Source organism: Geospiza fortis, unplaced genomic scaffold (genome assembly GCF_000277835.1).
Source record: "Geospiza fortis unplaced genomic scaffold, GeoFor_1.0 scaffold24, whole genome shotgun sequence".
In the NCBI taxonomy this organism is placed as follows: Eukaryota; Metazoa; Chordata; class Aves; order Passeriformes; family Thraupidae; genus Geospiza; species Geospiza fortis.
The window spans coordinates 1078799-1097886 of NW_005054432.1; the positions used below are offsets into that span (position 1 = coordinate 1078799).

Consider the following 19088-nt stretch of genomic DNA (forward strand, 5'->3'; position numbering starts at 1 on the left):
GGAAAGAACAGTCATCTTCGACCTGGCCCTTGGCAGGAGACTGATTAGGGTGACCAGACTCCCCATTTTATGCTCACATCAAGGCAGTCTCACAACTCTTGGCTAGCTTTTGTTATAATGGAAAAATTATATCTGTGGCCTGTTCCAGTACTGATTTATTTTGTGTGTTCCCTTGATTAAAGCATCTTTTGACATTTTTGTCATCTTTGCACAATGCTCATTTAATTTCTTTTTTCTTCCCTGTCTTAGTTTCCTTCACTAGCCAGGCTTAAGTCCTTAAGAGCAGAATATTTTAAAATAAGTGAGAGCAACCTTCTGAAGGGAATATTTACACATTAATATTCATTTTGCTTACAGTAACAAATCGAGGGTTTTGTTTGTTTTCTTAAGCAAGTAGGAACATTTCAAAAAGTCTGCCTGAACCACCTTATCCAGGCATTTTTAGAAACCAGACTATCAGCCACAGCATTTATAACTGTGCTCTCTGATAAATAAAGTAGCACAACTGACAAGGTGACATAAATCAGCATTAGCTGCTTCCTAATTCTTTAAGAAATGTTTAAGAGCAGTTGACTTACTTACTGTGTTTCTAGGAAAACCTAAATACCCCAAAGTAAACATTGGTCAGGATACCTGTCATTGCTGGGGAAAAAGCAGTAAAAATGTATGGGCACGACTGGCAGAGGATGTGGCTTACAGTTTCCTGTACTTCCATATTCATCTAGTAATCTATGCCACAGCATAAATTCAGACAAGAGCTGTTATAAAGCCATCACTTGGCAGCTGTAAAGGCACTTTCTGGGTGGCCACAAACACTTCAGCCCAAAGATCAATCCCTTGCTATGTAGAACCTGCTGGAAATACCTGCTCTTGAGAAGGGGAAAAAAACTCTTCTGGGTCTCTGTAATCACAATATCCCTTCAGCTTTCTTGTCTGAAAGGCTGAAACAAAGACAGCAGAGTTACTCCAGTTGTTAGAAACAGTTGTACTCTGTTCCACAAATTGGCAGTGTCAGTGGTTTTGCTCAGCATTTGCTGCTTGGCACCAGGCTACAGATTATATATGCTCTGAATATTTAGCATATCATATATCCTTGAAGCCATCCTAATGGAAAACTTTGTTTCATGAATCAGAGCTGTGTTGTATGCCTGTTGTTATTCCACAGGAAGATGAACGATCACTTATCTTTTTTATAAGTGAAATCTCTTTTGTATTCATGCTTACTCTAACCCTTGTAGCTTTTTAAAAAAAATTATTCCACTTACAGTGCACTCAAGAGCACATTCTTACTATTTTTCTTCTTAAACCTGAGAGTGAAATTCCAGACTGTGGAAAAGTTTGGATACTTCTTCAGGGAAGCTTCTTCTTTGACTATGCACAATCTATACCTTTCTGCCACTTTTCCTCTCCATACTTTATTTAGTTTATTCCATGGATACACAGAAATCTGGATTAAGACTTCGCCTGTACAGAGTCTTCAGGCTGCTTTATTGCCAGTCATAACATCTCCTGGCCCCTTTCTGGAAAGCTGAAATTCAAGAGCAAAGGGTCTTCTATCTCATCAGCCAGCACTGGAGCTGACAAGTGTTCTCTGGCAGCAAGCTCTAGTGACCTGCTGGTTTGCACCATTATGTCTTCTGGGAGGAGTTTTAGTCCTTTTCCTACCCTTCTTTGTCTTAATCTCTTTTATCATCTTCTCAAGAACAGTCGTGTGACCTAACACTGCTGAACTTGATTTCCAGGAGGTGTTGAATGGTCACTTCCTTGAGAATTGTAGGAAGTGAGAGTTCCCCTACTTGTCCATGCTGACCTGATGTGGTAGATTTGGTAGGTTCTCTGTTCTTCCAGGTATGTTGAAGGACAAGTGGCACATAAGTCCCTGAATACTTGAGTACCTGGCTTTAGGTTTTTCTGCAGTGCTCCTCATGGCTTCTTCAGGGGAGGATAAACACCAGAGGAGTTCTGCTCCACCAGAAAACATGCTGCAGTTCCATGTCTTCCCTCTACCATTATGTTTGAGACAGAGATGGAGATGTGTCACTGACAGGCTGCAGCCATGAGACAAAGAAATCAGCCTCACTTAGTGACAGTGCAGCCCAAAGCAGATGTGTGAGGAGGGGACAACAGTGGCTGAGCCAGCTGAGCAAGCTCACGTGGCTTCTCTGCTGCCTGCACCTGTGCAAAGGGGATGCTCAGCTCTGCTGCTCCTAAATGGTTTCACTGGCCACAGCTGTGCTGTTTTGCCCTTGCATTTCTGTCTCTCTGCCTCCTTCTTTAATATCAGATGTAATGTTCAAAAACCACTTCAAAAAGCAGAAAAGGGGACGTGGTTCACTGATGGTTAAGCAGCTCACAACCTGTGGAGAGGTTGCATGAAATGACTGATGGTGGTAGAGCAGCCATCCAGCTCTAGCACAAACATGTGCCAGGGCTCTTCTGATGTTGATTACTGGCATGTTTACATTATTTTCTTCCTGTGTCTGTAATGGAGGTTGCATTTGCTTGACTAATATGTCTTGGTAATTGTGGTCAAATGTTTGAAAATGTCTTTGTGTTTGCGATTTTAGCCAGTATCTGAAGGAATGGGAAGAGGCAACATCTTCCTATTCCTTCAAGAGAGCTTAAAACGATGTAGTTGGTAGAGTTCCCTTTGCAGTTATAGGGCTGATTTCAGTAGGATTTGGGATATGTCCTTAAATCTGGGTTCAAAGAACACCTCAAAGCCCTCACTGGTGTCACTGCCTCAGGAGCAGCACCTCACTGGTGTCTTCGCTTCATGTGGTTCTCATGGAAGCTGCTGGAGCAGGAGAGGTGGAAAATGCTCAGTCTCACTCTTCTCATGTGTCAGAATGAAAACACACTTCAGGCACCTGGTACACTTGTTTTTCATGAAATGAAGGTGTAGTTTTCCACTGAGCTGTGATCGCAACAACTCATGCCATGGAGATAATCAAATGGAGAGAGGGGAGTGCATGTGCCCTTCCTGGTACCCCAGTGAGCTGTTGATTGTATTAATTCCTTTTCTGGAATGACCTAAACAGAATCAGAATGATATCTTCAGATATCTGTCAGAATTCAGATATCTTCAGATATCTAAATTCCTAGAGTCTTTTTCCCTAGGATTACAATAATAGAGCTTGCACTACAATGCAAACATGGAATTTAATACATTATAACTTGTGGACTAAGAAGGCTTCTTACACACTCCCAAATCGTATGGAAACCCTGAGCTGCCAACCTTCTTTCAGCTTCTATACAAAGCCAAAAGCTTGCTGAACTTATAAATTCAATAGTCCCAGAAGCATATTTAGGATTCCCAGGCATAAATTGTGCAAGCATGTCCAGTTTTTAAAGCCTGAGAAGCTGCAATTAAGTGCCACGTTTGCTTTCTTCAAGTGGACAGTAAAGATGATTTTGGCCTTTGGATGACAACAAGCCAACATTGGAACACAGCCATTTGACAAGGGAGGACACAAGAAAAAGTAAAAATGGTGACCCTAGTTTACATTTCAAAGGAGTCAAAAGTGAACCCACTCTAATGAACCTAGTATTTTATTTCTTTGTTGCTTTTTTTTGCTTTGTTTTCCAATATAAAAATTATTTAAATAAATGGACAGATAGATCTGATGAAGCACTCAAATTCACAGTGACTGATGATAGATACTGCACTGAATTTTGCTTCTCTACTGTAGTGCATCTCCATTAAGGCAATTTCAGCTAATCTCACTATGGATTCATTAATCAAGTGTAGTCAGGATGTCTGAAGGGAGATAATGAGGGGGAAAAATGGCCTATTGTTTGGATCTTATTCTTCAGCTAGTTATTTTGTTTATCATGTCCCATAATATTTGTACCCCAATAAATAAGTTCCAGTTGCAATTAGTTATCACAGCAGATGTCTGGGACACCTTTACTTACAAATTCAAAGTCATTCCATAATAGGTCAATTAAATTTGGGCTCTCTTTACATCACATGCCTATACAGTATCAGTTAGCAGTGAAATGGAAACAAGGTGGACTGGTGCATTTTTAAATTTCCTCCCTTTATCCGAAGATGCAAGCATCCACAGAGATAAAGTCCCTAATCCCACATCTTTTTCTCTAAGCACTAATATCCTGCAGTATCAGCAGTCCTTAGTGTCTTCCAAAATTTCTCCTCTAAAATGCCCAAGAAAAGATTTGTTCATTTTTTACTTACTTTTACTCATTTAGGATTACATACTGTATATCTGCCCCACATAAAGCTGTCACTATATTACTTAAAAAAAAAAAAGAAAAGTTGAGGTTCTGAGAGCCCGGTGGGTTTGGAGACTGCTGAAGATGGGAATGTTTATAAGCTCTGTGATATTAACTGCAGCACTCAACCTCAGGTGACATAAAGCATGCAAAAAAGAACTTTCTGTCAGTTTTATTATTTCTAAAAAGGTTCCCCTTGAAAGAGAAGAGTGACCTTGCTCTGCTGAGCTGACATATGCCACTGAATTAATGGCTGGGCTTTGCTGTAGGGAAGCATGCAGAAACATTACAACTCCAATGGCTGAGTTTGCTGCGAACATTAATCAGGGGAACCAAGATGATGTATCAAACACTCATTTAAAAGTAATAAAAACTAACTCTCTTTCTGGCCCCCTCCCCCAAGTTCCTTAGAATTAGCTTATTGTTGGTCATTACCTGTTGTCAAGGGTAAGGCTGCAGTAGGGCAGTGAAACTCATGTAAGGGCTTTCTGAAGTTTGCTTACTCTTCAGAAAAAGAACAAACGAGCTTTTGGGACGGTCAGACTTGACCGTGGCTTAGAGGTTATTTTTTTAATCTTGTTTTCATCTGGAAGGTCGTTTGAAGGAACACCTTCCACTGAACAGCCACATTCCCACCTCCTCTGCCAGTGCATGCTGGTTGCCACACTTGTGGGTGTGCTGGCCAGGCCTGGGGGTCTCTGTCTGTAAAACTGAACCTTTGGGGCTGGATTCTTCTCAGCCCCTCTTTGGGCATATGTATTTTTGTCTTCACTTGAGGTAAACATGCTTGTGAGTAATTTCTCTCACACAGGAAATCCAGCAAAACCCTGCAAGGTCAGGACCTAGATAACACACAGCATTATTAAAATAATGCTGTTTAAGTAAGCAGGGGAAGGACTTTAATTGAAGCTGCTAGGTGATTTGGTTTTAAAATGTGAGAATTCGTCTGTGAATTCAGCGGGTTTGAAGAGGAGGAAGTTTCAGGAGAGGAAAGATGCTGGTATTTAAGGGATTAAAGATCAAAGCCTGCAATGCTTATGTAGTGTTTAACCAGTCTTTACTCAGGCAGTGCTCCCCTCTACTGCAGTGATGGTTTTGTGGAGGGTGGATTTCAAGGCTCATCCCTCGGTGTTTCTGCCCATGTGTAAATGAAGGGTAGAAAAAGGATAGCAGGGAGGTGGAAGTGCACATCATGCCAAATCCTTAACTGTCATTTTCATAGCTCCTCTGAGTTTGTCACACATCCTTAACCTTCTTTTAAAGTCATTTTCTTTTCATGGTTTTGTGTGCTACTGAAAGTCACTTTTAATTAAATGTCATATAAATAATAAAGCCTTAATTACATAATTATTGCAAATACCTGTGTGCACACTCCCAGAATTGGACAGACTGCCAGAAGAGCACTTGGAGTGACTTTTCTCATTGGAAACTGAGAGTGCTCTGCAGCAGCTGGGCAGGAACAATAGTGCTCAAAACGCAGGGTCAACGTGCATTTAAAGAAAGTGGAGTCAGGTCCCCCCACCCCTGCACATTTTGCAATACTCACTTGCACAAAACTTTCCGAGTGTTAAGACTGGCATTTCCTAAATTGCTTCCTTATTTAGTCCTTCACAAAGATGTTTAATCAACACAGCAATTTTTTTTTTTTTTTTTTTTTGCCTGACCATACTGCCTCTTTGCTCATATGTCCTACACGGCTGCCCCTTCCAGGGGAAGACTTACAGACCTTGCAAAAAATCCCAGCCTCGTTTAACTTCAGGAACAGCAGCTCTGCCCTTCTCTCAGCTGCCCCAGTGCCTGCCCAGGGCAAGGTGCCCCTGGAAGGACTGGAGGCTGGTTTTTAGTGGTGATTCTCACTGGGTTATTGGGAACTCCGTGCCTGGTGTCAGCGGGGAGTTAGGGCTGAGAGACCGAGGCTGGTACCACTTAGAGGCACTGATAAAACAGCTGCCCAGTGTTTACTTTGGAGAGCGCAGTTTGTTCACCTGGAGGAGTGTTAGTTATGATTAACTCATTTTTTAAATTCAGCTTTGCTTTTCCAGTGCTTTTCCACTGTTAAAATTAGGCTGTTTGATCCGAGGCTTGGTGGTGGCAGTTCTGTTCAAGGTCCACTTTGCTCCCCTCTCTCCCCCACCTCCATGCAGCTACTGAACACCAGGCCATGATAACAACCAGTCTTTTATAGAGTCATTTTTAAGCCAGTTAAAAATGCCATTTCAGTAGATTGCTCTATTTGAGTTAGCAGGAACAAGCTGTATCTTTTTTATTGCTTTTGACTGGTGAAGTGCAAGGTTTAGGCCGTGTTTCATGTGGGCTATAAAGTTATATTAATGTGTTGGTTAGTGGTCAGAAGTTCTGTATGTGTAACTAATGTGTAAATAGGAAAAATTCCCTGTGGTACAGAGGTCATGATGTTTTCTCTTTTGTTGCTTCCCTTACCCTTTGGAGAGTGACTAAATCTTTTATGCAAATTCTCATTCTTCATACAGAAGTGAGGATTTTTTTGGTGGTGTTTGGTTTGTGGGTTTTTTTCCCACAGAACATCCAAAAAGCTATAAATTGCTGTCTTGCCATCTGGGAAAGTAGGAGACAATTCTTTTGATTATCTATGCAAGAAGATAAGCTAGCAGAGTGGAAATATTCATCCCTACTCGGTAACTCTTTCATTCTCAGAGTGGTCTCCTCCTTCTGAAGGGACTAGAACCATCAGGGAATAGAACAAATGAATCAAATCCTGATCTCCACTCATCTCCATCAATCAGAGCAGCAAGAACAGGCTGTTCTCCTGAGGGCTGCTGTATCTGCTCTCAAAAAAGAGGGAAGAAGACAAGTGTCTGTGGCAGGCAAGGAAATTGAGCAACATGCTGAGCTCCCTTTTTATTATTTCCAGCGTCCACTTTTGCCCCTGTACAGCTTACATGGTTTGGGTAGTCTAAGGATGAATGGAAGCTAAAAATTAAAATGCATGGAGGAATTTGAAGAGATTTACTTGTGTGAGAGGGTCAGTACAAAGCCTTTGACACATGCAGGATTTAAAAGATATTTTGAATGGGACTTGAGGCAAAATATAATGGGCCAGAATTTATGACAGCAGGCAACCACATTGCTGAGCAGTGTGAATTGTCCAAAGAAAAATATGGGATGAATATCTCCCATAATGATTATTTATCAGGATAACTGCAGTCAGTTTTGGCTCAAAGGTTGTTTTTAGACACAGGGAAGCTCTGATTAGTTTGTCACAGAAAAGAACTTACTTCTCCTATGATATGTCCTACAAGGGAAGGATGTTTCATAACAGAAAGACATGGATTGCAGAACCTGTTTTTGTCCTACTATTTACATACCATACCATATTATTTTCTAGGGAAAATGATAGGCTATTTACAGTCAAGCCAGACAATCAACTGCAGACTGTCCAAATTAAAATAAACAACAATTACGTAGCACTTTTCCTTTTAAAAGGGTTATTTAAAATTCCTGGATTTCAAGGAATAAATGATATAGGAGAAGGAAGAAGGTTTTCAAATATTGAAAAGTGTCTTTGATATTTTCTATTATGTTAGTTTGGAATACTGAGTGGGAAGAGATGAAAGTTAACGCGTTGATTTATAGAAATTATTTGATCAGTCCTTGTGCGGGAAAACACAGTTGTTTCTCCCTGTGCCCATGCCTCCATTAGATTTTACTGAGCAAATTCATATTTGCTTAACATATCCCTGGGTAGCTCTTGCATGAACTGAGCCAGAAAAACCACTTAACTTTATAGGATGCTGAATCCTGGTATCAAAAGTCAATAGCGTATTTTCTCTTAGTAGCTTTGCATTTACTTTAAAAGCTTCCCTTCACCTGGAAATAAGGCCTGTCCATATCTTCACAAAGTAGGTGTTCCCTGACACTAATGCAGTGACTGACACTACTGAAAGTAATAGTCCCATTCCCTTTGCAGCCAGGAGCCCCTAAATCTGCTTTTCGTTATCAGTATAATGGGGTTGGATACATTTTTAAAAGGTGGTGCCTATTGATTACTTAATGGAAAAAGTTAGTGTAGAGAACTGCTGAAACAGCCCTATTCAGTGCTCTCCAGTGCAGCAACACCATTATCTAGAACAGTGGAAATCATCCTGTAACCCTTATTAATATTTAATAAGGATGAAGCAACATTGAAGTACACTACCAAATAGCCCCAGGCTCCTGCACGTGTAGGATATAAGGTTGTTTCGAGGGTCAGAAAAGAATAATTGTGCTCAAGTGTTTATAGGTAAGACCAACACTAAACAATGTTTTCCCTCTTGTTCCCTTTAAACTATTTCCAGCACATCTGCACTTTAATATACAGTTATTCCTACTAGACATATTGAAGTGTTGGAATGCAACAGAAAGGTCAGTATATGTTTAGAGATTGCTGAGACAATTTTATACTTTCCCTTCCCAGTGTTGCTGTGAATCCCAGGCTCCCTTCTCCCTCCTGCTCTGTGCTGCAGGGCACATTTGGCTGGGCTGTCAAGCTAGTCAAAGGTGTTAATCCTGTCTAATAGAACCATAATCCTCAGGGCTGTGTTTTTATATCATACTATTGAGCTAACCCCTTGTCACAGGATGTTCTTCATCTACTTAATGGCAAAGCTCTTTATGGGAATTTTAGATAAAATTAAATGTACCATTCAAATAGTAATTTTCAGTCCCACAATGTAAAAAAAAAAAAAAAACTAAAACAAATAAACCATAGTGTTTAGACAACAGAGATTTTACAATCAATAAAGAATGATTTTTGTAATTTTTTATTTTCCCCTCAGTGAATAGTAAATGTCATTATGGTTGTCCAAAAATATTCACAAATCTGGGTCAGTTTCTTCAAATAACCTTTGGCTGGAAATATTTTTCAGGTTAGATGTGCCCAGAAATACAGTGCAGGAGGGAAAAAGAGGATGTTATTATTCTTTTAAGCTGCACTGCTTAGAATATGAAGCCAAAATATGGGTAGGCTTTTCTCTTCCATCTGACTCTGCTCAGGCTCCCGCTGCTATGTCCACATTCATTTTTGGAGGAGGTGACAGAACTGGTTAATAAATAAGTTTGGGGAAAGAGGGAAATACTTCAAGGAGGGATTCCTCCTTAACTTCTCTGGAAGCAGGTCCATGCCAGCACTAAGTGTGCTCCCAAACCAGTCCTTTGCTCCTCCTCTTTGGTTGCCCAAAGGATGTTCTACCTCTGTTGCTCCTGAGGCTGCCTCATGACAATTTTTGCCTGGTGGAGAAAACTGGAATTCTGTAATAGGAAAGCTGGGAGTTCACAAGCCTTTTGTGAGGATTGACAGAAAAAGGAGGGAGCTGGAGATGCCAGGTGAAGAGTGCACAGTGGGTGCTTTAGAAATCTGGGGGAGATGAAAATATGACTCATGTGGCTGGGGGTGGGGGAAGGAAGCAATGGAACAAGGAACTAGTTTGGCTGAAATCACATGGGCAAGGCAAAAGGATGAATAAGTACAGGAAAAGCTGTAGCCAAGATACTCTGAAATCACTTATTAAATCAGACAGAATGTATTTACTTTTTGGTTTACTATTTTGTTCAGTGTCTTTTTCCTCCAGAGGGGATTTTGAATACTTAAAAATAGACTGAGTTTATATTGCCTCATGTATAATAGAGAGCCCTGCTCAAGAACTCTCATACTGCATTAAAGATTTTCATTTAGTATGGAAGAGGGAAGTACTTAAAAAAACCCAAGCCATTCTAGATCTAGCTGTGAGTATTGGTGAAGACATAAAAACAAGCTCTTAAAGACACTGTAGAGTGGACAGATTTCCAAATTCTGGCTGTTTCTAGTGCCACACTTAAAGGGACTCCTGACTTAGCATCAATGTGATTTTATGCATTTTGCCCCCATGGGCAGGGCAATGTCAGGCAGCTCTGCCTGAGCATGTCTGACAGGTATTTCTGTATGCCCCCACTCAAAATCTGCTGTGCCCCCCTCCCTCCTTTCCATGCCATTTATCCACATGCAGAAAGAGTGAAAACTAGAAGGAAGTCAGAGCAATCCTTCACTGTCTCTTAATGCACGCCTCAGCTTTGTTAAGTCAAGTAAAGTTGTGGCATGGCAGAAAATTGTATCCATCTATGTTTAAAAATTGGAATTTCTAATTGGAAAATTGGGAAGAAAAGCACAAGGCCTGCCTGATTATTCTGTTACTTACTCCCTTTGCAATGTGTGCATTTTGGACAAGATGTATTCATAATCCTCAGCAGTCCTTGCTCATTCCTGATGGTAAAGAATCATAAATTGTCTTCCCAGCTGCAAAAATATATTGTATAAATTGCCACAATTTACACGACCACAACTAAGTCTATTGCTTGTATCATATTTATGATGACACCTTTTTTTTTTTTTTGAAACTCATAAACAAGTCTTTCTTACCTGCAAATAATGCATGGTTATTTACATACATAAGTAATGTGAAACAGATGTAGAAGAACTCATAATCATATCCATTACCTAATTAGTATTTGAAGCAGTATTGTTTCTCTTACTTATTTTTCTACTTCTGCCTGTACAGTCATAATTTTTTTCCCCTACAGTCACCTCATATTTTGTTTCTAGCTGGATGCAGCAGTTCATTGCCTGCTGATATGGGAGGGATTTTTATCACCAACAGGTGGCTTGACAGTCTTTAAGTCTCAATAACAGAACAAAGCAAAACAGCAGCAGTGAGTCAAGGTTTGTCTTCTCTTCTTTTGCAGCGCACGAGCAGCTTTGGGAGCTTTGACCGTTTCAGGCATCACTCGATATCAAAGACAGATGATTCAGCTGAGGTCTGTAGAACACAAAGTTTGAATTTCTGCAGTTCACTTTCCCATGGCAGTTATGCAAAAACACTGGGAAGCTCTTGTGTAAATTCTGCAGTGCTGAGAACGTTACTTGCATACCTACATCTATTCATTGATTGAGGCCTTGACAAAAAAAAAACAACAAGAGAATCACACCTAAACTTGGCACTTTGATGTGAAAATAGAAACAATTAAAAAAAAAAGTGCACTTCACATTGGTGCATGCCTAAAGTAACCAGCACTTTACAAGTAACCCACAGATCTCTCACTTGTTTTCAAGACCTCTGTAAAAATTCCCTCAATTCTTATTGATATTAGGGACAATAAATAATGGGAAACAACATTAACTACCATAAAATAGATTTTCTTTCTGTCATTCATACATAGAGTATTGTGCTGCAAACCTGTTTAGGTGCACAGTTTCCAAGGAAAATAGCCATGACTGAATATTGTCATGCTAACTGTGTTAGTGTCCTTAATATTTCCCTGTAATTTCTGCTTCAGCTTGCTGTGTTTTATTTTTGTGGTGAGTTATTGCTTACTTTTTGATTTCAAAACAGATATCTGAACTGGAGACTATAAGTGACATTGGGGAAGCAGTACAAATCAAAGCAGCAAACAATGGAGGGAGCCTGAGTAAGAAGATGAGAGCCATTTCACTTACCATGAAGAAAAAGATGGGTAAAAAATACATCAAGGCACTCTCTGAGGAGATGGTAAATACAGCCTAAGAGCCTTGTGTTTGTTGGAAATACATGTGAAGTAGTAAAAATATTATGTGCATTTTTTTCTGTCCATGTTTCAACTATCTTCAGCTGTGACAAACCATAAAACCAGGGTAACAACACATACTGAACTAAGCCAGCTTTTGGTATGTACCTGCTCTTTCATCTGCATTTTAGTGTACCCACAAATCACACAGTAAGGGCTCAAGAGTCATAAGAATTTTACTTCATTTAATTTTGCTTTTTCATCAAGCAGCACTTGTATGAGCATGTGTGTATAAGCACAAAAAAAACCTCATCATGTGGACACAAGGGAGTTTTGGTTGAACCCCATGATCAGTCTGATGCTCAGTGTGTACAAAAATCTTTATTAAAAGAATTTATCTCCCAGTACAAGAATTATTCCTGAAGTCCACTTTGTAAAGGTCAGCCAGCATCCTAGAGAATTCCAACTCATATGCCTTATCTCCTTTTACCTTATATAATCTGAAACTATCTTTATTAAACATAAAAAAACATAATCTTGCACATACTGAAAACCCTGTTTTCTCAGTACTTTGTATCAGTAAGTTCCAAAATTTTAAGGAAAAAACTTGTCACACTTAACAATCCTAAAAAAATCTATCTAGTCTGCATCCTATCTCAAGTGTCAATATCAAGTAAGTAAGGAAAATCAATGAGGAATGTCACAAGTAGAAAATAATTTTTCACAGGATAACTTTAAATACCTTTTCTAGGACCAAGACAAGGTTCTGTATTTTATTAGTTTAGTTTTCTTTTATTTTTTTTCTAAAGTGCAATCGATGATCTTTATATTATATTTTTATATTTCCTTTCTGCACATTTAAAGCAGCAATTCCCATGACAGAAATTCAATGGATTATCTGGTTGGACACACATGTAGCATGATCTTCCTTCCTGCAGGAGATGATGACAATCAATACCAGCCTCCTGATTAATCTGTTATGCTGCTGGCTGTTGTAACAAGCACAATTCTTGTTGAAATCCAGTTTAGTTCTTCATTTCAGTTCTCTGCATGATATGTATCTCTATGGGTCTCTACTTCACGCATGCACTGTCATCTCTGCTTCATCACCTTACTGGTGAATAACTAATTTTTCCCCAAATACAGTGTGCTGAAGGAAGTTTCAGTTGCATCAGGATCTCACATGCACTGGCAACATGATGAATTTTACTGAAAAATCCTTCCTTTTAAAAGATCATCCCTATTTAATTTATCTGTTACATTGTCTCTGACTTAACTGTGACTGAAATATGGATCTTATTGTTTTGAACAGGCTGTGATTCCTGAGATGTGATTTATTGGGATAAACTCAAGGGGCCAATTTCATACACCATTAGACTTTGTGAGGGAAACATGTACCTGTTAATTCTGAAACGCCCTGGATTTCGAGGACAGGGTGAATGTTGGGCAGTGCGATGAGCTCAGTGCTAGAACACACCAGTTCCCCACGTGTGTGTAAGCTGTCCCCAGCCTGCCACCAAGCAACCACCATCCTCACAAGTTCAGTGTAAAACACAGCTGTGCCGGCCAGCTCTTCACCACCTGCCTTCAGAGCTGAGCTTTATATTTCCTTCTCTGAGACAAGCAGACAAAATCTTATCAGGCTGCCCACAAATTTTCCATTCCAAGCTTTCAGCTCTGCCATGGTGTGTTGCAGTCTTCCTTTGAGCAGGGAGGGGATGAAGTGAGTGGGACAGAAACAAGAGGGAATTTCTCCAGGATCATAAAATACTGGGGGTGATTGTTGGGCATTGTTAGTACCAGGCAGCAACTTCAGAGAATATCTTCTCTCACAAAGGAGTTCTTAATAAAGTGCAATGCGGGGCTAATCTCCAATGAAGCTTTAAAACAAAAAAAAATTCTTTAAAATACATTTCTTGGGGGTTAACATTTTATTTTTTTTTGTGTTAAAGAATGAAGAGGGAAAAGAAGACAGTGATCCTGGTGGTGGAGCACACACTGAGAAGGTCTCCCTAAAAACCAGTGACTCTTTGGAAAGTCTCTACAGTCTGAACAGTGGCCAGAGCTCATCTAGTAAGTACAAGACACCTATACTTCTTATTCAGTCACTGGATCAATATAGTTATTGCTTATGTCTGTGGAATCAGAGCTGGTGATCAAAAATGTGATGGTAGAGAGCTCTTCATTCTGGCAGACAAAAGTGTAATTTGGTTAAATGGGTAGGGTAGATATACATCTATACACAAATAAGTTGAGTGGTTTTTAAGAGTGGAAATACTAAGTGAAGAAATAAATAACATGAACTACATGAATTATAGGGTATAGTGCTGGTATATATGCCATACATTTTTGTGGGGTTATCATCTGCCTTAGTGCTGGGTTTGCAATCACTGGGTGCAGCTACACAAGATGGTGGGGGATGTGGGTCTCACCTGGCAGCTTTGGGACATGATGTAGAGAGACACAGACCACCTGAAACCCACTGAAAACCCTCCCCCATCAGGGTAGCCTTGCTCAGAGGAGTCACTGATGAGAAATGTGCCTCCACCTCTCCCTGTGTTGCCCTGCTGTGGATATCTGCTGGGTGGCAGGCCACAGCTATCCCTGGTTACACTGCTGCGCCACCCTGCAGGCACTGCCCGAGCCCTGAGTGCAGCCTGGAGCTGCAGTTCAGTCCATTTGCACTTAGAGTTAATCTGGCCCTGAGATGGAGCTGTGCACTTAAGCAATCACCTCAAACAAAACCATTTTTATGATCATTTTCTGTGACGTGATTTGTGAAAATCGTATATGGGAGTTTACTTCCAATACACTGCTGCTCTTATCTAAAAACATATTTGGATGGGATATTGCAGAGCTTGCTCAAATTTGCTTGAATTACTCTGCTGATATTTTATTGCTCAACTTGGATAAAATGACAGGCAGAAATGTTGATAAGATTAAAATTTCCCTCTGCAATGCAGGTTCCTTTGATGTTTCAGCTAGCTCTGGAATGAAATAAAATAACTTCTACAGTACTTGTTTTCATTTCTCTGAATAAACAGGAGAAGTTCAGCAGAATTAATTCCTTAAATTGCACTTTTAGGGTACATTTTATTAATCTGCAGAGGTAATATTTCAGAAAGTCTGTAAATAAAATGCGTAGTCTATTAGTATCATCACCAGAAAAAGATTACTTTAGGGAAGATATTAATGAAAGATCTCCTACCCATTTTGTGCTGTCTCTTGTAGCATGATTTTTATTGAATGCAGTTATCCTGGAAGGTGTCAAACCCACACAGGATATGTTCTGTCTCTGATTCTGTGGTATTGAACCCCTTCCTTTGGGCTGCTGTGCAGAGCTGCATGTGTGGGTATTTGGTGCAGGGGTGTCTCAAGCTGCCTCTGTCCCAGGTGGGGTGACCAGCTGCTCGGATGGCACCAGCAACAGGGACAGCCTCCGCCTGGACGATGAGGTGCCCTACAACGGCCCCTTCTGCGGCCGCGCCAAAGTGCACACCGACTTCACACCCAGCCCTTATGACACTGACTCGCTCAAAATCAAGGTAGGACAGCCACCAGGACTCCTTCTCTCCCACTAGCGATGCCAGGGGCACCATTTTTTACACATAAATAACACATTTAAGAATGAATTTTTACCTGCTCAAGCACGTGGAACACTCTAAAAGCAAGGCTGGTCTGGTTTCACAATGCTCCTATAAGGACTTAGCTCAGACAGGGCTGCTAAGCCAAGTGCTGCTAAAGGCTTTTTAAGGCACAGATTCCAGGTAGGAACCCCTTCATGGTATCTCCCTACCTACCCCAGCCTTCCTCAGAGTAAAATACGCGTTGCTTCCCACATACAACACAGGAGAATTGGGATGTTGTATGTGGGAAGCATACAACACATATGCAGGGTCTGGAGTAAGAAAGAGTAAAGTCTCATGGGATGTGAAGTTGTCTCCCCAAGCTTTCCCAGTCACAACTAGGATGTATCCAAAGCTCAGTGGCACCCACTACCTTTAATAAAAACAGTTTGCCTTTCCATTAAATTTTCTTTAAGCCTGTGTTTGAGCTGTGAACATTATTCAGCCCAGACATGGGCTGTGTGAGTGAGGAAGAAGAGCAACAAACAGGGGCCCAGATGAACATCACTTAAACACTCCAGCCCTTCAGACTCTTTTCTTCTTCACAGCTTCTTCATTTTGCCAAATCCTGTATCTCACACAGGCTCCTTCTCCTCCTCTCTGGCCTACATGAGAGCTGTTGCTCTGCTGGTACTTGCAGTCTTCAGCACTTACGCTCCATTTCCACCCACATCTAGGGCATTTCTTTTAACACAGTTTAACAGTTTTAACTATTTAACTGGTCATGAAATGGCAAATATCTGCTGGCTCATATAGGTTTCTTTTTTAGTCATTAGGGTGGTGTATTTTGGAATTATAAGCTGATACTTAGGGTTGAAATCCCCTGTATTTATCACACAAAATTTCAGTACCCTGAATCTGAATTCAAAGTGCATCTGCAGCTTGGCTTGGAGCCACTGCCTAATCCTGACCTGGATCCACATCTGAAGCTCCTGAGCTTGTAGAATAACGTGTGCTTGTAGACCTTTAAATAAATGTTTGTTTAGTTTCCACTTCAAATGTGCTCACAGCTCTGAGCCCCCATGTTCTAACTAAACCAGGTCACCAGCTCACAGTCAATTTTGTGCTTGGGTTTGTACAAAAACTAGGGTGACCACCTGACTTGCTGTTCCTTGACCAGACCAGAAAAGATGTAAATCTTGGAGCTGTGGACACATCTTAACAAACTGAGTTTGATTCTAACTTTGTAACAGAATCCCAAAAGAAGCAGGTATTTGTTGGATAACTCTTCAAAGGCTTTCAACATTTTTCTGTGATACATGCCAAGAAGAAAGGGCTCATTTTTGAGGTCCTTGGAAGCAAGTTGTGTAGGGTGCATGACTTTGTAAGAGCCTTTTTACTATGAGAATTACTCAGAATGACTGTTTTCCTGAGCTGAGACCTTGGTTCCCACAGTGTGGCTGTGAACACCTTCACCAAAAAACCTTCTTGAAATAGCTGTGTTGTCACCTTTTTAAGCACCCGTATTTGTTAAGGGAGTTAAATGTTCTTTATTATCTTTGAGAAATGCAGCCAGTGATTTTTCCTGTCAAATGGGTAGGAGTCCACCTTTCACATAGATCAGCTATCTGTTTCTGGAGACCCTTGAGAGGCTAGATAATAAGATTGTTCTGTAAATGCTATGGCACATATTTTGCAAATAACCTTACAGTCACCCCTTGCTTTTTGCCATAACCATGCCCACTGCCCACGACAAAAGTTAATTGCTGATGCAACCCTATCCCTTTTCAGGGACCAAGTGAAGCACAAAAATAGTGAGAGGGGCTGCTTGTGCTCACCTCTCCTTCACAAAGGTTTGGAGATAAGGACTAGCTCCACTTTCTGTAATTATTTTCCTGGGATTTTATAAAAGCAAAGGCACTAAATCTAGGTAATCTAAAAAAGTTATTTCACACTGACTAGTGCTGCTTTTGGTCCATAGAGGAAAAGCTACATATAACAAACCAGAGGTGTAAACAGTGGTGTGCTTTTTTATTGTTCTAGAAAGGAGACATCATAGATATCATCTGCAAAACTCCCATGGGCATATGGACAGGCATGCTGAACAACAAAGTAGGAAATTTCAAGTTCATTTATGTGGATATTATCTTGGAAGAAGAAGCTGCACCCAGAAAGATAACCCCACACAGAGGAAGCAAAAGGACCAAGCCTAAAACATTGCAAGAGCTCCTGGAATGTGTCCACCTGCAGGTCAGCCAAGGCATTTCCCAGCTCTGTTTGAAAAGTTCCCTTTCTGTGTGCTCGGGTTTGAATGTCATTTACAGGCAGGAGGGGAAAGGCAGGTTTCAGCAGCTTTGATGGCAGCAAAGCAAAGCAAAGCAACCTCGTGTCTGTCTTTTATCTGATGTGAGTGATGCCAAGATGGTTTTTTGCCTTTTTTATATACTTTTATATAATTTCTATGTAACCTCAGTATTCCTAGCATGCATAGATGTAACTCCTTAAGTCTGATAATTTAGCATAGTCTTAGTATTTTGTTAGGCCAGGAGACCAAACATCCTAAATACCTGGTAGCAGGAGGCCAGAAAACCCTACACTATCTTGGGAAACCAAGGTCCTCTCTAGAAAATATCCTGTAAACTTGAGATTTGGCTCATCCAAGGGGGAATTCCATGGATGGAGGAAAATCCCACCATTCATCCAGGCCTCCCATTGGGGCATCCTTGTTAGATATGCTAATTTATAAGGTCAAAAAATTGTATACACAACCAATGGTATATGTGCATTGTGGCACATTACACCCTGGTGAAGGGTGCACCAATAAGGATCCTTATTAAATACTGAGGTAAAACCCCCTTATCCCTTAACTGTGTCTGGTTCTCAGTTTTTAAGACCAGGAAAGGCATCATGAGTGGCTTATAGAACTGCATTTTACCTCATCATGTGGCTGTCCCACTCAGAGAGGGACACTGGTGACTTGTCAGCTCAGCCTGACTGCAGTTGTGTGTTTAAGTACAGGAGATGTGTGGCTGTGGATGTTTCAGGGGCAGGGCTGCAGTCTGATTCCAGAGCCAAAACTGAGAATTTGTGTTTCTCATTTGTTGTGATCTTTAGGGAGCAATAGTATTTTTGCACCAGGCTCATGTTGAGTCTCTCTCCCTCTCTGCAACCCTAGATCTTGACTGAGTGTCAAAGTGTAATGAGGTCGTGATTTACAAGTAATATTTTTAATAAGGGTAATTGCTTTGCTGCTGATGCAAACACTCCTTTCCCTGGAGCATGCACAGAGGTTTGTACTGAGTTGACACACAGCTCAAGGGGGACCTTGTGTGACACAGCAGGGCCCAGGGCTCCCTCTGCTTCTCCCCTTGCTTGGATCAAGGGGTTCCTCTCCTGAAAAGGCAGAGCACTCCTCACCTCAGAGCCCCTCCTGGGCTCAGCATGGGAGACACTCATGGAGTGACCCACAAAAGTCCAGACCCTCAGCAGATTAAATAATTTCTGACAGAGCTCTGCCCTGGTGCTGTTTGCTGCGGGGCTGTGCTAGGGAGCTCAGGCACAGATGCTGGCATGGCCAGGAGGCCTCCCAGGTATCTCTGCCTGTGTTCCCTCTTGCTCTCCACCTCTCCAGCTGGACTGGAGAACAGAGCCCATTTCAACCTGGCCAAAAAGAAAAAGTGAAATTGTGCCTATTCCTCTACTAAACACAGTGCTTTTTTCCATGAGAGGATTTGCTTGTTTCCTTTTGTAGGAAAA

At 41.0% G+C, this 19088-nt stretch overlaps 1 protein-coding gene across 1 annotated transcript in view; it reads left to right on the forward strand.

The window, feature by feature from the left end:
* LOC102038971 (SAM domain-containing protein SAMSN-1) overlaps nt 1-19088 on the forward strand; it is an 81428-nt gene that overhangs the window by 53168 nt on the left and 9172 nt on the right. The window contains exons 9-14 of the mRNA XM_031061933.1: nt 10969-11040; nt 11616-11771; nt 13719-13839; nt 15160-15311; nt 17376-17582; nt 19084-19088. The exon at nt 19084-19088 is cut by the window's right edge and continues 146 nt beyond it. Of these exons, the coding sequence (XP_030917793.1) occupies nt 10969-11040; nt 11616-11771; nt 13719-13839; nt 15160-15311; nt 17376-17582; nt 19084-19088 (713 nt within the window). The remainder of the gene's footprint in view (nt 1-10968; nt 11041-11615; nt 11772-13718; nt 13840-15159; nt 15312-17375; nt 17583-19083) is intronic.